Genomic DNA, 19,372 nt, shown 5'->3' with positions numbered 1-19,372 from the left:
TGTTATTTATTTTTCATGGCTCCTATAAATGGCAGTCAGACGTTCCTTTCAAATAGGTTCAGTCCATGTTTAGGGAAAAGACATATGGAGAATGTCAAGTTAAAGGAGCAGGCCAGGATGGGAGAAAAAAGAAAATCAACATGCACTGGTCATTTACATAATGATCATCAGTTTCCATCACAACTGGATACAGATTTGGACAATAAGAAAGAGATGCATTGGGCAGCTTCATAAATCAAGTAGAGAGAAAAACAAAACAAAAAACTCAATGCAATGGCATTGACTGGAACTGGGGGGGGGGCATAGTTTGGGCTTTTTTAAAGTGACAAAACATTTTTTAACTAAACTAGACCACTATACTAATCTCTATCTAGTGAGCTGTTCCTCATCTTTTACACAATTATTCCTGGTAAAAGAAGATGCCTGCTATAAGTGAGTAGAGTTTAACTTTATCTACCAATAAAGCCCTAATGTAACCATCCAATGTACCCTCCCAAATTGGGAACTAATACGCACTTAAAATATTTTTACATTGGCTCCTAAATATCTTTGGTTGGCATAAGAAATTCAGTGGAATTTTTTAGGAGTTTTGCAAAAACTCCAGACAACACAAGAAGGCTAGCAGACGATACAGAAAAGGTTTAGAAACTCAGAAATGCATAAAATATATGTGCTGTTAAATATGAACATATTTTATCTTTTAATACTATAAATATTCACAATCTCTCTTCTTTTCAAATTAAAATAAGTAAAAAATTGAAGTTTGTGAAAAGGACGTGAAAGCTAACAGATGACAAAGGCTAGACATGTGGATGTCTTAATGCTGACCTATATATAGTCTAATATCAAATACTTAAGCCAAACTTTGCAATAAGGTACTGTAAATACCCCATATAAAAGGAAAAAGAAAAAAATTCAGTTTTTTCTCTAGTATGAAGGAAAGGCCAAAAAATTTTACAGATCAAAGAGGCATTGCTTTCCTAATCCCCACAATGTGGATGCCTGTATTTATTTGTCTCTTTGTTACATTAAAATTTCCAGGCATCTTCCTCCTTTCCTCCCTCCCCTCCCTGGACTAGAGAAGGCATCATTTGACAACAAGATATAAGTATATATAAAACTATGTCTTGCTTTATTAAAAACATTTGGGAGTGGGGTGAGAAAGAATGCATTCCTAGATAGAGTATGAGTTAAAAAGAATAAATTAAATTTGTGATAGTCATTCCACAAACATTTAATGAACACCTACCATGCACAGGGCCTTGTTACTGGTTGCTAGACATCTCCATATGGATACCTCCAAAGCATCTCAGAGAGTTAACATCAAAAATTATTACTTTCGTCTCCAAACCCACCTCTCTTCTAAATTTCCCTATGTGAAGAGAGGACACCATCATCAACCTTCCCAGGTATTCTGGGTCATCTGCACATCTTTCCTCTCCTTCATTCCACACATATTTGATTTGCTGATTTTACTTCGATAATATCTCTTGCATTCCTTCCTTTCTGATCAATTGCAGTGACCATATAATTCAAGTCTTTAGTATCTCTCATCTGAATTACTGAAATAGTCTCCTAATTGGTCTTCCTGTTCCAGCCTCTTCTCTCTCTCATCTGTCCTTCATGAGGTTAGCAGAATAATATTCCCAGAACAGAATCCTGACCACATCACTCCTATGCTCAAGAATCTTCAATGGCCCCCTACTTTTTCTAGCTTATGATATTAGACATTTCATATTACTCTCATTCATACACTTCATACTTCTGCCAAACTAACCTACTATTCCTAGAAGTTAGCACTCTCATATACTTTCTCCATGCCTTTTTACATGATGCTTCTCCTGCTTGGAATATATTACTTCTTACTTGTAGCTCAGAGATTCATTAGCTCCTTCAAAGCTCAGATTATGTGCTCCTTCCAATGGAAGGTTTTATTTGAAAGTTCCTCTCTCACTGCTCAGATTATCTGGTATTAATTTATCTGTTCATGTGCTGTTTCCCTTAACAAAATGTAATGTCATTAAGAGTTGTGACTGTTTCTCATTTTTTCTTTTTACCCCCAGTGTTGTGCACATAGTAGGTATTTCATAAATGTTGAATTGAACTGAAAAGATAAGATCTCGTTTTGTCCTCTAGGAATGTTCATTTTAATAAGGGACAGAAATAGAGGTAAATCAGAGTGAAGGTTCTTCTCATGTGTGAGTTGGATTCGATGGCAACTGAGGTCATTTTTAACTCTCAAATTCTGTGATTCTTGTAATAAGACCGATATGTAAATAATTCCAACAGGGAGATGCTCAGAATGAGGTGGCTTTGCTTAAGTCATATCTTTTTGAAACCCAGACCTCTTCTATCCTTAACAAAAGGAAGAGCCACCATTCTGCCCTCTTCAATCTCTCCCTTGAGTTCTTTTGATCATTAATCAAAAGTGCCTCATGCCCAGTGGATACTCAAAAGAACCTGGTATAGTAGGATATTATAATAGAGAAAGTTGTTGTTGTTTAATCATTTTAGTCCTTTGAGACTCTCTGTGATCCCATTTGGGATATTCTTGGCAAAGATACTGGAGTGGTTTGCCATTTTCTTCTCTGGCTCATTTGACAGATGAGGAAACTGAGGCAATCAGGATTAAATGACCTGCCCAGGGTCACATAGCTAATGAATGTCCAAGGCCAAATTTTAATTCAGGTCTTCCTGATTCCAGGCTCACTGCCTCATTAGGGGTCTCCAAAAGCCAAAGTTGTAATATAAAAGTGCCACATGTAGCTCTTCTGATTTGACTTTCAACAAGTACCTGCCATCACCACATTAAGATACAAAGGATATAAAGACAAAAACCAAAATTCTCCTTGCCTTCAAGGAATCTTACATTACTTTTTCTGAAGGGAGGATGGTAGCTCATAGGGACCCATCTCAGCAAACTACAAAATATATGCAAAGTAAATACAAAGTCATTGGCTCAAGAGTTCTGAGCTAAGTATTTATTGTCATTTAAAAAATAAATAGATGAAGTCCTCTACTTTCAAGCCAAGAAGCCTTCAGACAAGCATACATGACTAAAAGAGTGGATTTACACCCTGCAGCAAGGAGTACAAATGAGACTGTCACCTTACCCTGCCAACATAAAGTCATTTTATTAAATGCCTATGAAAGTTATCCTGAACTTGGCTCAGGTATCTCTTCCAAATGTGCTTTCCACCCCCTTCTAATGTGCCTTTCTTCCATTATACAGGGAAAAATAAGGATACTATAATAAAAACAAGCATAATAGCTCAAACTCAGTTAGCTTTGTTGAAATCTGCACATCTAACTTTGCAACACAGCTTTATCATTTCATTTGTTCCTCTCCTGCCTTCATTTTACAGATGAAGAAACTGAACTCGTAGAGGCTGACTTAACCCAGGTCACACAATAAATTAGTACCTGAAGCAGAATTCAAATCCAGGTTTTCCTGACTTCAAACCTAGTGTTGTATCTACCGCCCCAGACTACTAATAGCTCACATTTTCATATTTCTTTGAAATTTGCAAAATGCTTTCCTCAAAACAACTCTCCAAGGTACACATTATAAAGGTTATTATGCACATTTTACATATGAAAAAAATTAGGCTCAAAGATATAAAAGTGTCTTGCCTATGAAGTCTTAGGGCTCTTTTCAGACTACCATGCTAAATGAGTTACAGAGGAAATATTTGATAAAACTAAACTAGTGGGAGAACTCAACTTGCCCATCTCAGAATTAGAGAAGTCTAGACAAAAATAAACAAGAAGGAAGTTAAGGTGATGAAAGGAATTTTAGAAAAGTTAGATACAACAGACATCTTGGAAAAACTGAATGGTAACTGAAAGAAATGTACCTTTTCCTCGGAGGTACAAGGCACATACACACAAAATTGACCATGTTGTAGGACATAAAAACCTTATAACCAAAAGCAGAAAAGCAGAAATATTAAATGCACCCTTTTCAGATCACAATGCAATAAAAATTACATTCAATAAAGGGTAGTAGAGAGATAGATAAAAATTAATTGTAAAATAAATAATCTAATCCTAAAGAATGAGGGGGTCAAAAACAAATCAAAGAAATTATAATTTCATTAAAGAGAAAGGCAATTATGAGACAACATGCCAAAACTTATGGGATGCAGCCAAAGCAGTACTTAGGGGAAAACTTATACCTCTAAATGCTTACATCAATAAAATAGAGAAAGAATAGATCAATGAATTGAGAATGCAAGTAAAAAAAACTAGAAAAAGAACAAAAAATCAGTCTACCATACTTTCAACTCTCAAGGATTTGATCACTCCCAGTTTCTTTAACATTATCCCTGAAGGAAAATTTCTTCTAAACTAGTTTCCCCCCCATTAAGTCCTGAAACCTACTTGTTTAGGAAATATACCTCAAATGTTGAAGCCCCAGGGCACCCAAGGACAAACTTACTGTTCCATGGGTTGGTGATTGGCTGGCTCCCTTTTCCTCTTCACCATCTGGCTCTTCGTTCTCCTTATTATCAGTATAAGAGGAAACATCCGGGCCTGAATAAGTACTAAGCAAGTCTGGCAAACTTGTGGATGGATATTTGAGGAAGTCCACTTCAGAGTTTTCCTATTGGGAACACAATCAAAAGCCCATTAAGAGTCATGTGGTGGTCCAGTTCAGAGAGGAAAGCTTAGCTAGCATCCAGGCAGCCACTCAGACATTTATCCAAAATGAGCCCTAAAACAACAACAACAAAAAAATGCCAAAAAGTGTCTAGTTTGACAGCTACTCTATTTTTCATTTGATTGTTATCTTCCATTTTTGCATCATTTCATTTCTCAAACTATCCCTCTTCATTACCCCTGTCCAGCAAGTCACCCTTTGTAGCTTAATCTTTCCTTGATTTTCTTTTATTCTCTCCCTGTCTCCTTGTCTCTCTCTCTTACTCAATAATTATTATTTCACCTACATGCACTCCCTGGCCATGGAGTATATTTTATTTGAATCAATACATCAAATTAAGAACTAAAAAAGGCTGACCACTAAAAACAGCAATTTTTTAAAACAAAGATTTCTTAAAATAAAAAGGGAAAAACAGTTCAGAAGAACCAGCCAACACATCAACCACATGCAACAATATATGCAACATCCTCCACCTTTGCAAAGAAGGGATGGACATGTTCTTAATTCATCTCCAGGACCATGCAGGATTATTATAGTTATTCAAGGCTATCTGAAAGGACTGTTTTGCTCGAAATTTAGTAAATATCTCAAAGCTCTTCTGTACTTCCTATCTGAATTCCACGAGCCCATCTAAACTTCCTTTGGCATTCTAAAGAAGGGGTGAATTCTTTATAAAACTTCATAAAAATGAACAGATCTTGAGCATTGTAGAAATTACCACTAGATGCTTCTGAACATATAGGAAACTTTGCTTGAAATGTTTCTTAAAATATCATTTGATCCCTGTTCAAGCTCTTGTAACAGAAAAGGAGCTGTCATCCTGGGAACTCAGTGGCATATAGAATCATAGTTTCATAAATTTAGATGTGGAAGAAACCCTAGGTATAATGCGGTCTAATCCTCCTCATTTTTACACCTGAGGAAGTACACTCAAATGAAGTGTCCTCAAAGTGACACAGATCTGACTACAAATCCAGTCCTAGGCACTCACTAGCTGTGTGACTGTGGGCAAGTCACTGGACTTGGCTTCAGTTTCCTCATCTGTCAAATGAGCTGGAGAAGATCATGGTAAACCATTCCAATATCTTTGCCAAGAAAATTCCAAATGGAGTCACAAAGAGTCAGACACGACTGAAACAATTAAACAATAACAACATGCTGCCTCTATTTAATTTCTTCTTTGTTTTTAATCCTTACTTTCTGTCTCAGTAATAACTCTGAGCAGAAGGGCAAGGGGCTAGGCAATAGGGATTAAGTGACTTGCCCAGGGTCACACAGCTAGAAAGTATCAGAGGTCATATATGAATCCAGGACCTCCTATCTCTAGGTTTGGTGCTCCAGCTACTGTGCTTCCTAGCTGCTCCCTATTTTGTTTCTTTTTTTTAAGAAGGTTAATCCAGTGATTCCCAAAGTGGGTGCTACCACCCCCTGGTGGGTGCTGCAGTGATCCAGAGGAGCAATGATGGCCACAGGTACATTTATCTTTCCTATTAATTGCTATTAAAATTTTTAAAAAATTAATTTCCAGGGGGCTGAGTAATGTTTTTTTCTGGAAAGGGGACAGTAGGCCAAAAAAGTTTGGGAACCACTAGTCTAATCTGTAAGGATTTAATTAAGAGTACCATGTGGCATTAAAGCATTTTAACCTTCTCCCTCACTCACCTCCAGTTGGTGCAAGGGATAGAGTGTGCTGGGCTTTGAGTAAGGAAGACTTGAATTCACATCAGGCCTCATACTCTTACTAGTTGTGTGACCTTGGGTAAATCACTTAACCCCTTACTGTACTTCAGTTTCCTCAACTGCAAAATGGGGGTCATAATAGTGCCTGTTTGTAAGGATCAAATGACACAATATTTGTAAAGTATATAATAGGTGCTTAATAAATGTTGTTTCCTTCTCAGCTTCCTCATCTCCAAAATCAAGGAGCTGAGACAGATGAACTTTAATGTCTAAATTCTATGATCCTAAATTCTGATTGACCACAGATTTGTCCTAGAGGTATCCCTCTTAATAAACCTGAGTAGCCAAACCCCAGTCAAGTGTTGATGACTATGACATATAAGGCCATAGGTTGATGCCACCAAGGATGTTTGACCCAGAATTCCAGGGTGCTAGAGAACCAAGACTTTCCAAGGATGGTCCATGATGATCCTCCAGGACATTTAGAGAATTCAAGTTTACAATATGACTGTGACTATGTTCTTGTTATTATCTCATCCAACCCTCCCCACAACCCTGCAAGGTGGAGTTGTTATTACTTCCATCTTAATACTGAAGAAAGTGAGGAAGACAGAGTTTAAGTGACTTGCCCAGGGTAACACAGACAATTAATACATAGGCAATTTGAAGAAAACAGATACTACTACTCATTGGTGTTTCATGCCTGCTCTTTTATTCTGGGGAGATTTCTTTTTAAGATGATGAGTAAAAACAGGTAGCTTAAGTGATATGGAGGGCTGCTTCCCTGACTAAATTAAATTGCTCACAGACATGAAGACATTGCAAACCACTGGTCCCTGAACTATCTTCCCCCAACTACCAATTTCTTAAATGACTAGGAATTCCTTTCTGCAGAGAAATAATTACAATTGCAAAAGACTGCCCCATTTGCCAAAGTTCAGATGATGAGTCTGGGTAGCCCAACATTTCCTAGATTGTTTTGCCCTCCTTTTCTCAGTGATTGTTATTTCACCTGTAATTATTCATTGGCAATGGAGAAGATTTTATCTGAGTCAATGCATCAAATCAGAGCCTAAAAAAGGCTGACTATCAAAGTCATTAAATGGGAGAGGTCAGGAAAAGGAGGCTGGAGGAAAAGGTCACCTTGAGCATGTGAAAACAAACACCATTCCCCTCAGACTAAAGGAAGTGCAAAACCCTTGGCTTAGGTTTTTTCCATATACCCTGTGGTTTTCTACATTCTGTGGAAGGGTATCTGCAGGTGTGCAAGCAGGACACACAAGGTAGGTAGAAACTTTAGAGAGAGAAATCTGACAACCCAGATTTCTGCCCAGGACCACCGTCGGGCTGCTCAAAGCCTGACATAAACCCACTGCAGGAAATGTGATAGCACACTCCTTGGGGCCAAGGGCAGGGCATACAACTCTGCAGAGTTGACCAGACTCCAGCAAAAAGATAAATGTATTCCTCTCCCACCCGACACATATTTTTTCAGAAGGAAGGAAACACAGTGAAAGCCTTGATCCTAGAATTCCTTTGGGATTGGAAGCAAGGAGACCAAAAGGACATTCTGACAGAGGAAGAAGTTATTCAAGTGCAAGAGATTAGAACCTTGCCATTAGCTCCAGTTTCCATAGGTGTGCGCAGCTCCAGGGACACAGGGATCATCTGTTCTGGCCCACACTTTTTTAAAGGCCATGAATTGAGGTCTTAACTCAAGAGATTTATTAAACAAAAAATCAAATTGTGTAACCTTATGGAATGTGAACTCGGCTGGATCACTAAGGAAAGGAGAATCAAGAGGCAAGGATCAGCCTTGAAGAAGCCCATTCATCTTCAGTGACACTGATAGAGTCCTTGGAACCCGGATTTCATTCACCTGATAGAGAATGATTACTAAGTGCAAAGTGTGGGCAGCATGGCATGGCCAAGAGACAGTCATTCTTAGCAGCAAGAAGACCTGGGTCTGACATATTAGTTGGGAGCCCCGGCATGCAGATGACCCTCTCGGGCTTCAGCAATCTCTCCAAGACAACAAATGACAGACCAGTAACCTACTGATCTGCATCTGTGGAGAAAGTTCTCACACAAGGAGTTCCTCACACTGATAAAATCACAATGAGACCTTTCCTTCTGAACCATTCCTCAAACTTGTCCAAAGTGAGCTAAGATGGGGCAATTCTCCTCCTTGACAACAATAACAACAATAATAGCTGTCATTGATCTAGCACTTAATTTGTGCTAGGAACTCTACTAAGGGCTTCATAATTATTATCTCATTTGATTCTCAAGACAACCCTACAAGGAAGATGCTGTCATTACCTCCATTTTAATGCTGAAGAAACTGAGGCAACAGAGGTTAAGTGACTTGCCCAGCGTCACATTATATCATATAAATTATGGCATAATAAAATATTTACATACAATATTTAAAAGACAGTAAACATAGAATATCCTCTTAATTTATAGCTTATAGTAATTTGCTATAAGTTTGCAAAATATTTGCAAATGTTATACTTTGCAAAATTATAGTTTAAAATAATTTGCATTTCTAACATTTAGCAGGTCAATTAAGCAAGTATTTACTATCTACCATGTGCACAAGAGGATGCTTGGTCCTGTGAATAAAAAGATACAATAAACAAAAAAAAACCAAAAGAATTCATCCCTGATATCAGACCATGTACAAACCTAAGCATATACAAAATAAATACCTTCTATTTAATGTAATTTTTTTTTGAGGGAGGAATCAGTAAAGGTCCCACATAAAAGCTGTTTCTTTAGCCAGGTACTGAAGGAAAGTTCAGAGGCAGAAATGAGGAGGTGTTTCAGTATTGGGGATGACCTATGAGAAGCATGGAGTGTTGTATGCAAGGAACAGTCAGAAGGCCATTTTGTTCATAGTATAGAGAATATGGAGGGGCTAATAAATAATAAGGTAGGAATATAGGTTGGAATTATGCTAAATAGTGTTTTAAATCACAAACTGATGAGTTAGCATTTGACCTTAGGGTAGGCTCTGAGTTTTTTTGAGTGGTGTAATTAATGAATTAATGAACAAGGCAAAGAATTTCAATATTGCATAAAGAAAGATGACTGAATTGGGCCTTAAAGAAAGACAATGATCCTGAAATACCAAGATGAGGAATCATAATATTTGCATCTCTGTATTTCCCACAATTTCCAGTGTCTTACATGAATAGAGACTAAAGAATTATTAGTGAAATAAATAGAATTCATAAATGAATAAATACATGCATGATTTCTTCTTTAAATATGTTGATGATATTTTCCTGTTCACAGCAATTAATTTCCAAGTCCTACACATATCCATTAATTGTGGCTTTTTACCTATATACATGGCTAATTCTAATTCCTTTGATATGATGGCCTTTGGGTGTGGGGTGGGTAGTAGGCAAAAAGGTTCTCATTCCTGATTTAGAACTAGCTCTGAAAGCAACTGAACAAAAGATTTGAAGATGAGACAGTGTCCCTGACACCCAAGGAGTAGAGCTCAAATTTAACACTTTTTTAAGTTAAAAATTTAAAAATAGGCTGGAAAAATATGAGGAAACAACAAAAAAGGTTACTACAGTCACAAAGGGTAGATCAAAACACAAATTCAGCATTAGACAACAAAATCAAAATTGCTCCATCCGAAGCCTCAAAGAAAAATGTAAATTGGTCTCAGGCCCAAAACTAATTTCTAGGAGAACTCAAAAACAATTTTAAAAAACAAATAAGAGTAGTCAAGAAAAAAATAGGAAAAGAAATGAGAGAGCTGCAAAAAATAAAAAAATGAAAAACTTAACAGCTTGATAAAGGCACAAAAAAAGTGAAGAAAATAATACCTTAAAAACAGAATAGACCATATATTTAAAAGAGGCACAAAAATCTACTGAAGAGTAGAATTTCTTGAAAATAAACTATTAGGCTAGGTAGCTCAATGGAGAGAGAATCAAACTGTAGATAGGAGGTCCTGGAATCAAATCTGGCCTCAAGACACTTCCTAGTTATATCATCCTGAATAAGTCCCCAAAACCTAACTGCCTAGCCATTTCCACTCTTTTGCCTCGAAACCAATATTTAGTATTGATTCTAGGACAGAAGGTAAAGGTTTTTTTAAAAAGAAAAGAAACTATTAAGGAAAGAATCCAAGTATCATTGTACCTATATTTCTATGAAAGGCATAGTCCCTGACAACAGACCTCTAACAATCTAAATTAGATTAGAAAAGAGGGGGAAGCTATACATAATTCTAAGTAACAGCAAAGACTAAAACATCTAACACACATAACCAAATTGGAAATAGCTCAGTGTTGCAAGAATTAACTGGAGCCACTCTAAAGGTCCTGCAGGACCTCAGGCCATCTTTCAGCATTAATTGAATGAAGTACTAGGCTACACTAACAACTCATCAATTCATCAATAATATGGCCTATTTCATTGTCTCAACTACAACAAAAATAGGCTAATGGATTCAGAAACAAGTTACACCTGTTCCCTCTTGATTTCATGTCACTGAATCTACATAATTAAGCAATTGGGGTTTGTAGAGGAGAGTATTGTTCCAAGGAGGGAAGTGGGATCTCAACCCATCAACACCAGGTATCACAAGGAATGTAAACCACAATATGACCTTGAAATCTTCTCTCCTTACAAGTTAACAAGTCAAAAAGTATTTATTTATTAAGTGTCTACAATGTACCAGACACTGGAGATACAAAGATAAGCAAAAACCATCTCTGCTTCCAAGGAGTTCACAGATTAAAGGTGGGGGGAGAAACATGCAAACAACCATATACAAAGTTGTAGATAGGATAAATTAAAAGTAATCTCAGGGGGATTAATTAATTAATGCACAGGCATTAAGACAGAATTGGGAAAGGCTTCTTGAAGAAAGTATTCTTTTAACTGAGACCTGAAGGAAGTCAAGGAAGCTAGGATTTGACAATGAGGGAGAATGTCAGAAAAAACATAGTCAGTAGATATAGTATCTTGTTCCAGAAAAGCAAAGTGGTCAAGTGTCTCTTTATCATTGAGTATGTGGATGGGAGTGCAGTGATGGGCAAACTATTCTCTGGGGGCCAGACCCAGGCAGTAGTTTGCTCATCACTGCCTTAAGCAATTCCCTAATCACTACATCTGAATGTGGGGGCGTTGTGTTTAGGGAATTGCTTAAGGCAGTGATGGGCAAACTACTGCCTGGATCTGACACCCCCCCCCCCCCCCCGAATAGTTTGCCCATTACTGGAGTAAGGTATAAGAAGAAAGGAAAAGGTAGGAAAAGGCCAGTTTATGATGGGTTTTAAAAGTCTAGCACAGAACTTTATATTTGATCTTGAAGGTATTGCTGAAGAAGACCATGAAGAAGAAAATGAGAAGGTTCCGATGGGGGGAAAACCCCCTAAGGCTATAATTAAAGAAGAAACCTGGATCCCAGTCCGAATTCTCCCACAACCTACCTGGCAAGCCCTCATTTTCCTATTCTGTCAAATGACATTGAACAAAGGCCCAATTCAGATTCCCTTTCTTTCCAAATGTTTATCTTTTTTCTTTTTAATTTTTCCAAAGCTATCTTTTCCCAATTGCATGTAAATAATAATTTTCAACATATCTTTTCCAAAATGATAATATCAAAATTATCTTCCTCCTTTCCCTTCCCCTTCTACAATATGGTAAGAAATTTTATCTGGTTATACAAATATTATCATGCAAAACACATTCCCACATTGGTCATTTTGTAACAGAATAATCATATAAAACCAACCCTCCCCAAAACCTACAAATAAACTAATGTGAAAAACAGTATGCTTTCATCAGCCTTCTAACTCCAACAGTTCTTTCTCTGGAGGGAGATAGCATTCTTGTCATAAGTCGCTCAGAATTATCTAGTATTATTGTATTGATGATAATAGATAAGTCTATTACAGTTGATTATTTCACAATATTGCTGTTACTGTGTACATTTTCCTGGTTCTGCTTATTTCACTATGCAACAATTCATGTAGCTCTTTCTACTAGCACTTTCTGAAATCATCCCATTCATCATTCCTTTAGTGCACAATGGTATTCTATCACCATCATGTACTATAATTTGTTCAGCCATTCTTCAATTGATGGACAATCTTCAATTTCCAATTCTTTGCCACAACAAAAAGAACAATAAATATTTTTGTACAAGTAAATCCTTTCCCCATTTTTATGATCTCTTTGGGACACATACCCAGTAGTGATATTACAAGATCAAAGAGTATGCACAGTTTCATAGCCTTTGGGGCACAGTTCCAAATTGCCCTCCAGAATAGTTAAATCAATTCACAACTCTACCAAAATGCATATGTCCCAATTTTACCACATTTCCTCCAACATTTATCACTTCCCTTTACTGTCATACTGGCCAATCTAACAAGTATGAGGTGGTACCTTAGAGTTCTTTTAATTTGCATTTCTCTAGCCAGGAATAATTTAGATCATTTTTTCATATGATTATTGATAACTTTGATTTCTTCATCTGAAAATTGCTTGTTCATATCCTTTGACCATTTGTCAATTGTGGAATGACTTGTAGTCTTATGAATTTGATTTAGTTCTCTAAATAACTGAGAAATGAGTCCTTTATCAGAGAAATGTGATGTAATTTCCCCCCCCCCCCAATTTGTTGTTTCCTTTCTAATCTTGGTTACATTGGTTTTTGTTTGTACAAACCCTTCTTAATATAATCAAAATTATTCATTTTATATCTTGTAATGTTCTTTACACCTCTTGTTTTTTCTGTCCTTCTCCATAGAACTGATAAGCAAAATAGTCTCTGTTCCTTTAATTTACTTATGGTTATGACTCTTTATGTCTAAATCATACACCCATTTTGACCTTATCTTGATAGACAGGGTGAAATATTGGCCTATACCAACTTTCTGCCTTACCATTTTCCATTTTTCCCAGCATTTTTCATCAAATAGTGAATTCTTATCCCCAAACCTGGCATCTTTGGGTTTATCACACATTAGATTGCTAAAATCATTTACCCTTCAATATTATATGTCTAATCTATTCCATTGATCTACCATTCTATTTCTAAGCCAGTACCAGATTGTTTTGATGATTACTGCTTTGTAGTACAGTTTGAGATCTGGTACTGCTAGGCTACCTTCCTTCATGGTTTTTTTTTCCATTAACTGTCTTGATATTTTTGACCTTTTGCTCTTCCTGATGAATTTTATTATTATTTTCTCTACTTATATAAAATAAAAATTTGGTAGTTTAATTGGTATGGCACTGAATAAGTAAATTAATTTGGGTAGAATTGCCATCTTTATTATATTAGCTCAGCTTACCTGTGACCAATTAATTTTTCCAGTTGGTTAGATTTGATTTCATTTGTGTTGAAGTTTAAATTATAAAAAAGCATATGGTGCCTGGCATGCCTGCTTCCAAGGCAAGGTTCAAATAAAAGAAGATAAAGAGTTAGTCATGGACCCAAGAAGATATGATCTCAAGTCCTGACCATGACACATACTGGTTGAACGGGCCTGAACAAATCACTTACCCTCTAAATGTCCTGGGCAATTCTATAAGAGTATAAGTTTAAGATAATATACTAGCCTGCATTGATAAAGGGTCTTTCTTCATACCAATAAAATCACAAATACAGTCTATATCTCTATCCTTGCCATTGTTAAAATAATACTCTAAAATACCTACCCTGCTGGCCACCACTAACTGAACCAGTCCAGCGGCAGCACGGAGAATGGCCACAGCTTCCTGATGGGAGAGGCCAACGAGTGACTGACCATTGATCATCAGCAGCTCATCTCCTGATGTCAGCCTGCCATCCCTGAGGAAACAAAGAGGAAAAAACAACCTTTGTCAAGATGTTTCAAGCAGAAGAATTGTGATTTCCCTGGAATCAGACATGGAAGAGGGGAGGGTGCTTAGTAACATTTTAAATAGAAAGAGATAATAGCTAAAAACAATTTTAAATGGAGTTACTTGATTGCCTCATATAAATTAACTAATATTACAACCACAGGTAAGTATCAGTCCAAAAGATAGCATGAGTTTCAACAAGTTAATGACAAGTCCACCAAAGAAGCCCCTATTCTTTGGCATTTCCATGTCAATTATTAGAAACAAATAAATCTACAGAGATCTGCATATGGTACATATATACATCCATCGTGGATGGAGAAGCAAAGAACCCAAGGGCTTTAGATGGCTGGCATATGACATGAGGCCATAAATGACATATGAGATGAGGCATATAACATAATCCAAAGGTGTTCTCCATCACAGAGGTAACAGCAGACATTGCCTATTATCTCTGTGTGAGCCAAATGAACTAAATGGAGTTGAATAGTTCCCTGGAGTGTCAAGTGAGGGTGAAATTACCAACTAAAGAACAATGTTCTCCTGTTCCAGGGCTAGAGTCTGGGGATCCTTCAGGTTCATTTCATTATCATTCCTCCATTTTAGTTGAACCCTCAACTGCTAGGATGCTCTCTCCTGGCTTTATTACCACTACCACCACCACCAGCAGCAGCAGCCAAATGTGTGGTTCCATTCCCTTCCCTTTTCTTCACATGATGAGTCCCTAAACCCATAAAATGAACTTTAATTTGAAAGTCAGTCCCAATTGAACTTTAAAACAGCAAAAATAGTTAAGAGTCAGCAAAAAACAACTGTTCAGTGTAAGACAACTTGGGAAGAAGCTGGAAGGGCTCTGGGTGCAATCTAATGATCAAATCAACAGATGGCAGAGCCTGGAGGCAGCCATAGAGGTGAAGCTTCAGCTTTGGAGCCTTCAACTAACTAGAGGTTAGTAACTGGCTTGGAGCAAGGCCTAAAGGCACTGACTAGATATTGGTTCAAGCTGTGACCAAAGAAGTGGAGGAAATACACTCAAGTGAGTGTGACTGGAAAAAGGTGAAAAATCTGGGAGAGCAGAGTTCCTGATTGCAGCTCTGGGAAAGGGACATAAGTCTATACCTACAGCTTGTGGAGAAACACCAGTATAGAGTTCAAGAGCCCTGAAAATGCTAACTTTCCTGCAGACCCTACAACTTATAAATTAGAAGAACCAAGAAGTCAAAGACCATCAGAGAGCCCAGGAAATAATGACTGCAAAAAATAACAACCACCTAACAACTAAACCCTGCAACATTATCCATGAGAAGAACTTCATACTAACATAAAATTCTCCATTTAAAAATATGCCACTAAAAATTAAAATTAAAAAATGAATAAGCAAAAGAAAGAATCCAATCATAGATATTTTAGAAAAAAAGAACATCAGGGTTAAAATTCAGAAGACCATGAAATGAAAGTATCCATTCATAAAACTTTAAAGAAAAATATAAAATCAGCACAAGCCCAATAAGAATTCTTGGAAGACTTTAAAACCAAATGAGAGGGGGAAGCTAGGTGGTTCAGTGGATTAAGAGCCAGGCGAGAGATGGGAGGGCTTGGGTTCAAATTTGACCTTAGATACTTCCTGTGTGACCCTAAGCAAGTCACTTATGCCCCATTGCCTAGCCCTTACCACTCTACTAGAACCAAAACCCAGTGTATTGATTCTAAGATGAAAAGTAAGGGTTATTGGGGGGGGGGGGTGAAGGAGAGACAAAAACAGAGAGACAGAGACAGACAGACAGAGAAAATCAGAAAAAAAATACAAGATAATAGAGAAAAAAATTTTAAAGTTAACCAATTGGAAGAGATGAAAAAAACAAAGACAATCACTTGCTAAAAATTAGACTGTGATAACAGGAAACTGATAACTTCTTAAGTCAGCAAGAAATAATAAAACTAAACTGAAGATATGAAAAAATATAAAAAATAAAAGAATAGGAAACATCTTATTACAAAAGCAATTAACCTGGAAAGCAGACTGAGAAGAAACACTATAAGAATTCTGGGACTACCTGAAAGTTATAAATTTTTAAAAAGAATTTAAACACTACCCTTCTAGAAAATATTAAAGAAAATTGTCCTGAAGCTTTGAAACTAGAAGATAAAATAGAGTTTGAAGGAATTCATCAATCATCACTTGTAATAGACCACAACAGGAAAACTCACAGGAACATTATAATTAAGTTTTGAAACTCTAAGGTTAAGAAGAAAATATCACTAGCAATTAGAAAAAAAAGATGCAGATGCAATAATATGATACAAGATTTAGCAGTAGCTTCTACTTTAACCAATGAAAGGCATGGAATAAAATATTTTGGAGAGCAAAGGACCTGGGTTTACAACCAAGAATAAACTAACCAGCAAAGCATGAAAGGGGGAAAATGGTCACTTAACAAAATAAAAGACTTTCAAATATTCTTAAAGAAAAGAACAAAACTGGATGGAAAATTTGATCTACAAGAATGAGAAGAAACATATGAAGATAACATGAATCACCAATAATAAAGGATCTAATTAAGTCAAACTGTTTACTTCTGATGTGGGAAGAGGATATATTTAAAACTTAAGAATGATATCATTAATTGGATAGTTTGAAGCAGCATATATATATATACACACACACACACACACACACACACACATATATATATACATATATATATATATAAGCTTCAAAGTCAAGTTGAATATAATGAAATGCATCAAAAAAGAAATAAAATTGGATGGAGAGGGGAAAGTTGGAGTAATTATATAAAAGCAGCATGAATGAAGGGAAGGAAGGAATGAAGGGCTGTTAATGCTAGTATACCTTATTCATATTGTAAAAGTGAAATTTGGGAAATGTATCAAACTACATTTCCCGTGGTCCAACGGGTTTCCGTTTCCGGTTCTTTGGGCATGGGGAGGCCTACGTCGACGCAGAGAGGAGTTTATAATCTCCGGGGTTAGGAGGGAGGCTCTCTCTTGGCCAGCAGACTCGAGACAGGAAACAGGAGACAGTAATGGCGAGGGCGGCGGTTTTGAATGCTTACAAGCGCGTGGTCTAATAACTTTATCTATCAGCATGGCTTTAATTAAATTACTAATATATATTCATACCAGCCTTTATTATTTTTCATATTTATAATATCAGATTTGAATAAAGGAAGGAATAATACAAACAAACAGAAGTAGAATTTTTTTCTTAATTCATAGAGAGGTAGTAGGACAAGGGATAAAGATTAAGAGGAAGAATATTAAAAAGAATATAGATTAAGTAAAAAGAGGGCAAGTGGATAAGAATAAGGGACAGAATAATAGAGGTTCTTTATATTAACTACTAAGAAGGTAAAGTGACAGAAGAGAAGGGTGAATGAATTAACAACTAGGAGGGTATAGGTAAGACAAAGGAGAGAACCTTAGAATAGGGGAGGAAAATGAAGGAAGGACTGAAGAAGAGATGGGGATTAAGGAGGTGGTATTTAAAAGAAAATCAGATTTTTGAGAAAGAATAAGATAAAAAAGAAGCAGAAAAGGAAAAATAGCGAAAAAAATAAAATGGAGGAAAATCATTATAACTTTGAATGTGAATAGGAGGAATTCGCCCACAAAATGGAAAGGAATAGCAGAATGGAGCACAAACTAAAACCCAATAACAATATATTGCTTACAAGAAATGTTTAAAAATGAGAGACACACATAGAATAACAGAGGAACAGAGTAAGATATATTTTGCTTCAGCCGACAATAAACAATGACCAAAAAATGAAGGGTAGTTATAATGATCTCAGACAAAAGCTAAAATAGATCTAATTAAAAGAGATAAACAGGGAAGTTGCATTATGTTAAAATGTACCATATGAAGCATTATCAATACTAAACCTATATGCACTAAATGTTATAGTATCCAAATTTTTAAAGGAAAAGTTAAGGGAGTCAGAGATGGAAATGGATAACAGATAACAGACAGGGGTGGGGGCATTTTAATCTGCCCCTCTCAGAACTGGATAAATCTAACCAAAAAATAAATAAGAAGTTAAAGCATAAATAAAATCTAAAATGAGCTATATATAATAGATATCTAGAGAGTACTGAACAAGAATAGAAAGGAATATGCCTTTTTTCTCAGTGGCACATGGTACCTTTATAAAAACTGATCATATACTAAGACACAAAAATTTTATAATTAAATGCAGATAAGTAGAAATATTAAGTGCACCCTTTTTAGATAATGCAATAAAAGTATACTTAATAAAGAACCATGGAAACAAAGAATAAAAATTATTTGGAGACTAAATAATTTAATTTGAAAAATAAGGGGTTAAAAGTCAGAAGCAATGAATAATTTTATAAAAGAAAATTATGATAATGAGACAACATTTCAAAACCTATGGGATAGAGCAAAAGCAGAAAAAATTTTCTCTCCTAAAGCTTATATCAATAAAAAAAGAGAAAGAACAAGTCAAAACACAATTTTAATAAACTAGAAAAAGAACAAAATAAAAATCCCTAATTAAATACTAAATTGGAAATCCTAAAAATTAAAGGTAAATTGAACAAAACGGAATGTAAGAAAACCATTAAATCAATAAATAAGACTAAGAGTTGGTGTTATTAAAAAAAACAACAAAATAGATAAGCTATTGGTTAATATGATTTTTTTTTTAAAGAAGAAAACTACGGTACTAGCATCAAAAATAAACAGGGAGAATTTACCACTAATGAAGAAGAAATCAAAGCAACTATTAGGAGTTATTTTGCCCAATTATATGCCAACTTAAGTGACATGAAAAAGTTACAAAAATATAAATTTCCTAGACTAACAGAGGAAATACAATATCTATTTTTTAGCTATTTTAGAAAAAGAAATTGAATAGGCCATAAATTAACTTTATAAGAAAAAAGCATCAGGACTGACAGGTTTTACAAGTGAATTTTACCAAACATTTAATGATCATCAAAAAACCAATATTAAATAAATTATTTAGAAAACTTGGTAAAGAAGATATCCTGCCAAACTCCTTTTATGAAACAAATATGGAAGTGATACCTAAACCAGGAAGAACAAAAATAGAAAAAGAAAATTATAGGCCAATTTTAATACTAAATATACATGCAAAAATTTCAAATAAAATATTA

The 19,372-nt window shown here is 35.9% G+C and overlaps 1 protein-coding gene across 1 annotated transcript in view; it reads right to left on the bottom strand.

Annotated features, from left to right (window-relative positions):
- Positions 1 to 19,372, bottom strand: part of PDZD2 (PDZ domain containing 2) — a 348,778-nt gene that overhangs the window by 103,209 nt on the left and 226,197 nt on the right. Inside the window, exons 4-5 of the mRNA XM_044664497.1 lie at positions 14,048 to 14,180; positions 4,442 to 4,606 (exon numbers count right to left, since the gene is read on the bottom strand). Coding sequence (XP_044520432.1) covers positions 4,442 to 4,606; positions 14,048 to 14,180 — 298 coding nt within the window. The remainder of the gene's footprint in view (positions 1 to 4,441; positions 4,607 to 14,047; positions 14,181 to 19,372) is intronic.

The sequence above is a fragment of the Gracilinanus agilis genome, chromosome 1 (assembly GCF_016433145.1).
Source record: "Gracilinanus agilis isolate LMUSP501 chromosome 1, AgileGrace, whole genome shotgun sequence".
Lineage (NCBI taxonomy): Eukaryota > Metazoa > Chordata > Mammalia > Didelphimorphia > Didelphidae > Gracilinanus > Gracilinanus agilis.
Note: the sequence above shows the minus strand (reverse complement) of the source record. Positions and strands in the feature narration are given on the sequence as shown.